The sequence below is a fragment of the Alexandromys fortis genome, unplaced genomic scaffold, assembly GCF_014885135.2.
Source record: "Alexandromys fortis isolate MF-2015 unplaced genomic scaffold, M_Fortis_MF-2015_v1.1 scaffold_27, whole genome shotgun sequence".
Taxonomy (NCBI): Eukaryota; Metazoa; Chordata; class Mammalia; order Rodentia; family Cricetidae; genus Alexandromys; species Alexandromys fortis.
In genome coordinates, this window is record NW_026067952.1 from 8,787,938 (window position 1) to 8,796,241 (window position 8,304).

Below are 8,304 nucleotides of genomic sequence, written 5' to 3' on the forward strand. Positions count from 1 at the left end.
GGCTGGCAGACATGATCTTTGTGGTTTCTCAAGGGCACAAGACAGGTACACCGACATATCTCTGCAGTAGATAGGGGCAGCTTATTAGAGTTAACAACACACGGAGTCAGGATGCGCGCGCGAGAGAGGAACTGTTGGGAAGCCTGGGTGTATGGGGTGGGGCTGATGCAGAGTCCTCGTGTTCCTAGGCTGCTCTCCTAGGATGCAGACAGCAGGGGTGAGTGCACTGTGGTTAGCAACTTCTTTGTGATCTCTGTTCATGCACTTTGGAGAGAAGCGAGGAAATATGGAGACGGATCCCATCTGCCTCCATTTCCCCCAGGAACCTGGATCCTAATTTGATAATTTGTGACCCACTCACTAAGGTGTAGAGTTCCATTTGTGACTATAGGGGGCTCTATGCCAATGCTACCATTAGGATTTGCTCTTAGGAACCTGGGCCCCTTCAAATTGAGCCCAAAGATTGGAGCCAAAACCCACTGGAGAAATGCAAGCAAATCCTAGAGCTAGCAGTTCCTGTCCCTACTGCTAATCTCATTTGTCCTTCTACGGATAAGGACATAGCTGGCACAGTGGGTCAGGACTACTGCCCCTGTATAGCCTTTTCTGAGCTGCAATGTGGGCTCTGGGTCTGAGCATACTTCTGGTCCACCGAGAAGCTGACACAAGGCAGGAGGATGGACACTCGGCGCCCTCCTCCCGGGGTTTGGGAGACATCAGTGATCATGAAGGACTGGAAATAGAATTCTTTGATTTGTGCTGAGGCCTGAGCATAGCGCCATAGGGACAAAGGGAAATAAAGCAAAGAAACGGGGAGGGGGACAAGCATCTCAAAGCGCTGCTTGGTAGCCTACTCCTTCCTGCTCCGGTTCTGCAGCTGCAGAACCACACTGATTTGAGGCCACCACTGTCACAGGTGCACCAAAGACCCAGCCACTATGACGTGGACATGCACACACACATTTACTAAGGTGTTTGTGAGACACAGATACACTCTCCCTGCTCCTCTCTTCTCCCTCCTCCCCCACTGCAGAGAGACTGGCACCCAGCTTAGTCATTAGATTCACTCTAAAAGCCTGTGCCTAGACAATGGCTCCTCCCACAATGAGGGGGCACCCAACAGCAGCCCAGCCCTCCAGCTCCATTCTGAAAGAGTACCCTAACCTTTCCCAGCAGACCCAGGCAAATGCCCTTCAAGGCAGCACGAAAAACAAAACACCACCCAGACCAGTCCCTACCCCATTCCTTGGCTTGGATAAATCAGGCAATCACGTTGGCAAGCTGTGCAGGGGAGTGGGGAATGGCCAATCCCTTTGGCGTGGCTAGGAGGCTGGGGTGCTGGTGTGTGTGTGTGTGTGGGGGGGGTGCTCCAAGGGTTTGTTGTAAATGACCAATCCCTTTGGCTGGCTGCATAAACCCCAGAGGGGGCTTGAGGTAGGGTGTTTTGGGGTATTAGGTGCCTGAAAGACAATGGGTTTGGCGCCTGGTCCCAAGGGCCTGGAAAACCCACAATCCACCCCTTTATCGTTCTCCTCCAAGTTTGCAGACCCTCAAGGGATTTGTGCTTTTGGTCCTTTGTTACCTGGCTTTCCCCTCGCCCTGAAATACGCCCCCTACTGTAAACTAGGAGTTTACTCTATTACCCAACTTAGCCCTAACCCTAAGAATCAAACATTTGTTCAGTAAATTTGCATCCTGCCCACTTTAGTGTTGGAAGCTGAAAGAATCCACCATATTCTCTATGAATTCCTCCGAATTCTAGCTGGAAGGGGTCCATTGGTTCTTTCATCCTGACGTCGAACCAACTCAATTCTCCCAGGACCTTTTAACCACAATTGTTCCTTCCTCCCTCCCTGTTTTACTTGCCCAGAGCTGGGTGTCCCCACCACCTCCCTCCCACTTACCACCGCGCTGGGCAGCCGGGAACGGGAGGCCAGAAACGCCTTTGTTTCTTCTTTATTTGCGGATATAATTATTATGCACCGCACTCTAAATTAGAGATAGATTTTTTTTTCTGATATACATTTCATCTTATTCACCACGAGCACACCACACGCACAGTATACAGTTCCACAACCGGACACATTGCACAAGATGAGTTTGGGTTCCTGAAAACCGGCAGGCAAACAGGCTCCTGCCGCGGCTTCTCCAGAAGGAAGTCGCCCGACCGAAATGGATTTCCCGGCCAGCCCTTCTGGCCGCAAGGTTGAAATGTCTAGGGCATGGGGAGCGCTCTTGCTGGAAATGGCTGGACGCTGTAAATTCCAAGCACTGGATGGCTGTGAAATGTCCCCCACCCCACCCCCAAGGTCAAGTTTCCGAGCCTGCGAGCTGCGGGCGCCCCTTTCCCCTCCCTTCCCACCCCAACCCGTGTCTGGAGCCAAAGTTGGGGCGAGGGAGGCTCCAGGAAGGACAGAAAACATTCTCCACAAATACGCTCTCCCTCCCCGCAAACTAGGGCCGAGTGGAATAGAAAGGACGACAGAAACGCAGACGCAGTGGACCTTGGATGTTTATCCCCTCCCTCCCCCACCCGGTCCCCCGTTGAATAATTAGCAACTGGGAACCAGAGATGTTTAAAGCTCGGCCTCCCTAGTGCGGTGGTGGCGCACGGGGCTGGGGGGCGGGGGGTGAGGAATAGGGGGTGGTAATCGGGATAGGCGGGGTGGGAGCTGGAGGCAGGGGCCCCGCCCGCTAGTCCTCTGCGTTGGTTCGGTAGGCCTCGATGAGGCCCTCGAGTGAGTGCACGAAGCCGGACACGCTGCAGATGCCGCCGATGACGAAGATGGCCACATCGAAGAAGACCTGGTGCCACAGCAGCTTGCGCCAGAGCAGGCGCAGGTGGAAGAGGCTGGGCAGCAGGAAGCACAGGCCGGCGCCCGTGAGACTGCCGGTGAGGCCCATGAGCAGCGCGAAGTGCGGCACGTAGATGGCCATGAGCAGCGTGAAGACCACCAGCGCACAGCGCAGCGTCAGCCCCCACGACTTGAGGCGACCATCGCCTCCGTAGCAGGCGGGGAAGAAGGCACGGCTGCCTTCCTGGAAGAGAGACTTCTCCAGCACTTCGACGGCCGCGAAGAAGGGCAACGGGTAGGACAGCAGCGCCTTGGCCACCAGGAAGAGATTAACCACGGCGCGGATGGAACCGGGCAGGTTGTCGGTGATGACCTCCTTGGTTTCGTCGGCCCAGGTGAGGTAGGCGACGAGCGCGAAGAGACCCTTGAGCACGCAGGCGGCGATGTGCGTCCAGTTCATCATGCAGTGGAATTCGCTGGGCTGCTGCATGTTACCTTCGAGGGAGGGCAGGAAGATCTGCGACGTGTAGCTGAACACGATGATGCCGATGGAGATGGGAAATTTCTTGACGTCGATGTAGAACTTCACCTTCTCCCAGGCCCAGTCACGCGCGCGCGAGAGGCAGTAAGCGATGACCAGGATGTTGATGACGAAGTGGGCCAGCGTGCACAGCAGACTGAACTTGGAAACGGCCTTGAGGTTCTTCAGGAAGGCGCAGGGCAGCAGCACGGCCGTAGCGATGATGGACCAGGACTTCTGCGACACGGGCAGCCCCGGGAAGCTATTGTACATGAGGTTGCCGCTCACCACCACGTACAAGATGCACGTCATCACCAGCTCGATGATCTGGGCCACATTAACCACGCGGCCACCCAGCGTGGGGAAACGGGGTGCACAGCACGCGTTGGCTATGGCCACATAAGAGTCCCGCACGCGCACCACTTCGCCGTCTTCGTTCTCCTCGTACAAGCATGCGATGAGGATCTTGCCGGTGTAGCAACACACCACTGCAGCAAAGATGATGAGGAATAACCCCAGGTAGCCGCCGTGGAGGATGGCGTAGGGTAGGCCCAGCACAAACATGCCCTGTGGTGCAAAGAGGCAACCAGATCCAGGAGCTCAGCCCAGGCAGCCTTGGAAAGGGATTGTTGGGGGTATAGCCCAAAACTATCGCTAGAGGGAGCTAGGGGAGGGGGCTTGCGCCTAAGCGACCAGGTGGAAAGGATGGGGGATTGGGATGAATCCTCGTGAAAAGGGCACCAAAGCAGAATCTGAGTGTTAAGTCAGAGGGAAGGCTAGTGCGGGGAACGGGGGGGGGGGGGGGGGGGGGGGGGGGGGGGGGGGGGGGGGGGGGGGGGGGGGGGGGGGGGAGGGGGGGGGGAGGGGGGGATGGCTGGAGGAGTCTGAGGGTAGAAGGGAATACAGGAATCCTAGCAGATAATTCCAGGGGATACAATCAGAAGAGGGTATAGAAAGCAGGGACTGGAAGGAACATGGTCCCAGAAGCGCAATTTGAAAAGCTCCGAAGAGCCGGGCACCGGATTTAAGGTGGCCTGGAATGGAATGCTCATTAATGAGGTGTCTTAAGGGTCAAACTAGAGGAGTAGAGGCCGGGTAGAAAGGAACCGACTGAAACCCAAAAGAAGCCAGAAAGGAAGAAATATGCGGACACTTTGGCTAGACACAGGGCTTTGGGGAACTGAGAGGGGGTGGGAATATGGATTGGGAATCCTAGGACAAGGCTGGAGTTGGGGCCAGGACGAGCCATAAGAAGGGTATTTTAAGTGGGATCTGCAAAGGGCATCAGAGTAAGGACCCTTCCCACCCAGGAAGCAGGACCGCTGCTGCGGGGAAACCAAAGCCGACAGGTCTCTAGAATCCGAGCAGATGAAAGGGCCAAAGCGGTGCAATGTCGTTTGTAATTTACATGGAGAAAAAAAAAAAAGCTAACGAAATACAAGATTCCCGAGGCCTGCGCACCTCCAGCCTACCTTTCTCCGGGCTAGAGAACCATGAAAGACACAGGGAGAAACACCTGCAATCGCGAAGGCCTCTGGGACTCCAACCCTATCCTGTATTCTTTCAATCTCCTGTCCCTGAGTGGGAAGTGCCACGGGAAGAGAAACACCTAAGCATCCCTCCGAATCTAAAGTCCAGAGAAACCCAGCTGCTGCCTTCCACCCCTAAAAAACCTGCGTTCTCTGTCTCAACGAGTCAACACTCCAGAGAAGCTAGGGAGCCAAGACAAAGAGCCCAAGGGCTCCCAGAATCGAGGCCTCCTCCCTCCCAGAAGTTGGGGCCCATCAACCCCTGCCCGCTCCCGGGGTTGTTTTGAGACATCCAAATCATTCAGCGGAGGAGTTCCGCGCTCCTGGTGGGAATGGGACTGGACTAGGGGTTGGGATTAGAGGTTACAGAGGACGAGTTTGACGGCCTAAGGCAGTTCTCAGCCTCTGGAGCTGCTTGGCCCGAAGGTGGAGCAGGCGCTTGGGCTTCTTCAGTGCAGCCGGGATTTCGGGCGAAAGGAGTCAGTCTGCGCAGCTGCGTGGCGCGGAGTCCTATGTGCTAGCCTGTTAGTCTCCAACAAAGCTGCACCAGCCAAGTGGGTGCTGTGTCTGCCTGAGTGTGTGCTTGTGTGTGCATGCACTATAATCAAGTTAGGACATGGGCACTTGCTGTGTAAAAAGTATTGCTGCAATTGGAGGAAAGCCTTGGGGTGTACCAAGTACGTCTCGGGTAACCTCGTCAATTGTAAATCGATGCATGTCATGTGCCTGTTTGTTCATGGGGAAGGGGACCGAGGAGACAGACATGTCTGTCTCTGTACGTGTGCACAATTTCTGCGTGTGTCCGGAGGAGGAGACTCCCAGCTCAGCTCTCCCTCCCCCCCCCTGCCGCCCCCACCCTCTATCTCCTCCGGAAAATGCAACTGTGACTCCATTTCGCAGCCCAAGGCAAACTGTCCCTTCCGATCCTGGTTTTCTTTCTCCCTCCCACCCCCACCTCCGCCCCAAGCTCTTCCCCATTTCTCCAGCTTTTGCAGGGTCTCTAAATTTGTGCCCCCCCCCTCCCGCCCCAAACCTCAGCCAAGTTGTCCTGCCGCAGGGGCAGTAAGAGGAGGCTGTGTGGATCTGAACAGGACACCACCTGGGGGCGTAGATCCCCCACACAGCTAGGAAGGTCGGAGAAGAGGAGATAAATTCTCGAGTCCTGGGGGGAACGGGCATTGAAACCTAGACCTCTGCGGGGTTCGTGTGGGAGCAGAGCCCGGCAATCACCGCTCAGGTGGGGGTGGTGACAGTAAGAGCTGGGAATCCCGCGCTCACCTGAATGGCGTTTGTCACGTTCCAGCCCGCCTCCCACGCTGTGATCTTAGGCTTGTCATGACCCCCGAACTCGCCACCAGCTCCCACGGCTTGGTCCTTGGAGCCAGACGGTGGCAGAGGAGCGCCGCCGCGCTGATAATGGATGTCTCCTTCGACGGGCGGCTCGGCGCCTTCCTCTCCGCAAGGCTCGCCTTCTGATTTCAGGATGTCCATCTGCAGGCCTTGGCGATGCTCAAAGTCGAGGTCGTCGCAGTGCGCGAAGCCCACCGCCTCCTCATCCGTAGCCGCCTGAAACCCCATCCTGGCAAACATGCCGCTCACCTTGGCCTGGGACTTGTTGGACACGGACGTGGCCACATTGGTCAGCTTGCTGCGGAGCAGGGTAGCCATGGTGGCGATGGGGCAGGAGGAAAGGACAGAAGGGTCTGGGGACGCGGCGAGCGCGTGTTAAGGCAGCGAGGGCCGCTATCTCTGCTGGCTCTTGGCGCGGCACCCCGGGGCGCTCTGGCTCATGACCCTCGCGCCCTGCGTTCGAGGCTGTCTCCCGGAGTGATAGGATGGCTCTCGGTGGGACCGGCCAGAGAGGTGACGAGAGCTCTGCAGAGCTGGCGCGGGTGCCTGCCGGGCTGCAGAGGGCGGCGGCGACGGCGGCGTCAGAGCAGCTACGCGAGGCTGGCGCGGCGCCCCCACGCGGGCGCAGCCCAATGCGCTCGCACCCCCTCGGAGTCAGGCGGTGCGTGGGCGGAGGGCGGAAAGGGGATACTGCCCAAGCCGGGGGACTTGAGGTGGGGGCTGGGAGGAGGGAAAGGGGCCACAGAAGGTTTCGGAAGTGTGATAGGGGCTGGAGAGAGGAACCCTTGGGAAGGCGGTGGGAAGGAGCACGGGGAGATGTGGGTGGGGAGCCCCCCAAGTGCTGCATTTCTGGAGGAGGTGCTAAGCGGGCTCCCTGGCCCGTCCCACCTCGTCGCCGCCGCAAGGAGGGAGGAGTTCAGTGTGGGCTGGTTATTGAGGTCCTCCATCCCCAGACCAACCCTCCAGAGTCCCCAAGCTTTTCGGACCCAGAACTTCTGGCTTGAAGTCCGGATAGCCATAGGACAGTTGCCGGTCTTTAGCGGAGCCGGGCGGGCTGTCTGTCTCCCTGCCATCTATTACGCGCTCTTAAATCTCGTCGCAAGTCCATCTTGGTGACAGAAGTGAACGTCTTGGATCACTTTTAAAGACGTTCAGCCCCGGACAGGACCGTCTAAGCCGTTTCTGCCGTCCAGGGATGCCACGATGGAAGCGGGTAGCTCGCCACCAACTGCTCTCCAGATGCGCGCAGAGTGGAGGCGAAAGGCTGCCAGTTCGCTTTTTTCCCTTTCTCTCTTTCTCTTTTTATATGGAGGCTTGGAAGGAGCAGGACTCAAAGGATGCCTCTCGGTAGCAAAGGCAGGATGGAGGAAAGGCGGGCTTCACGGTCCTGCGATCCCGGGCGCAGATACACGGTGCGCTCGGCCAGGCTCAGATCACCGCCCCCCTGGACTGTGAGAGCTTGGATGCTTCTGTTGAGTGTCGTGCGTCTGTGTGCGAGCACGAAGACCAAAGAGATGCAGAGACAAAGACATCGCATCAGATACCGCTGTGGGTCGGCGCTGTGTGAACTCTGAGCGTGAGGTTCGGTAATCGTGTGTGTTCCGTGTGCGGTTTTGTGCACAGTGGAGACTCGGTGCAGAGCTGCTGTTCCTGAATGGAGTTGCTTGCGTGTGTGCTGGCGTGAGTCCCTTTGTAGTCTCCGTGAGGTGCGGGTCGGCTGAGGCTGTTCCGTGTGGGTCCCTGCCTATGTCCTCAGCTAGGTTCTTTCTCTAACTCCAGAGCAATAAACCACGGGATGGAACCTGCAGCAGACCCAGCATAGAGAGCGTTGTCACTGGGCCGAGGAAAGCTGAAAGAAATGATGACACCCCCCCATGTCCCCTCTGAAGACTCGTTCTTCGTGGGAACCCCAGTCTCTCCCTCCTGTGCAGTATTTTTAGATTAGCCCAGGTCAGCGCACAAGTAGGGCGGCCTGAGGGCTTTGACCAGCGAGTAGGAGCTGCCAGGACTAGACGGGCTACCCTTAGCCCCTCCCCCTTCAATTCAAGCACCTCTTGGTCTCTGACAGGTCTCTCTCCCAAGTAGGGGACCTCCATACGTCGGAAAGAGT

At 57.3% G+C, this 8,304-nt stretch overlaps 1 protein-coding gene across 1 annotated transcript; it reads right to left on the bottom strand.

Moving 5' to 3' along the window:
* Positions 1-2,694: 2,694 nt before the first annotated feature.
* On the bottom strand, positions 2,695-6,512 carry Slc32a1 (solute carrier family 32 member 1). Its single transcript, XM_050150639.1, has 2 exons — positions 6,123-6,512; positions 2,695-3,882 (listed from the first exon to the last, which is right to left on the bottom strand). The coding sequence occupies exons 1-2, from the start codon at positions 6,510-6,512 to the stop codon at positions 2,695-2,697; spliced, it is 1,578 nt and encodes a 525-aa protein (XP_050006596.1).
* Positions 6,513-8,304: the final 1,792 nt, after the last annotated feature.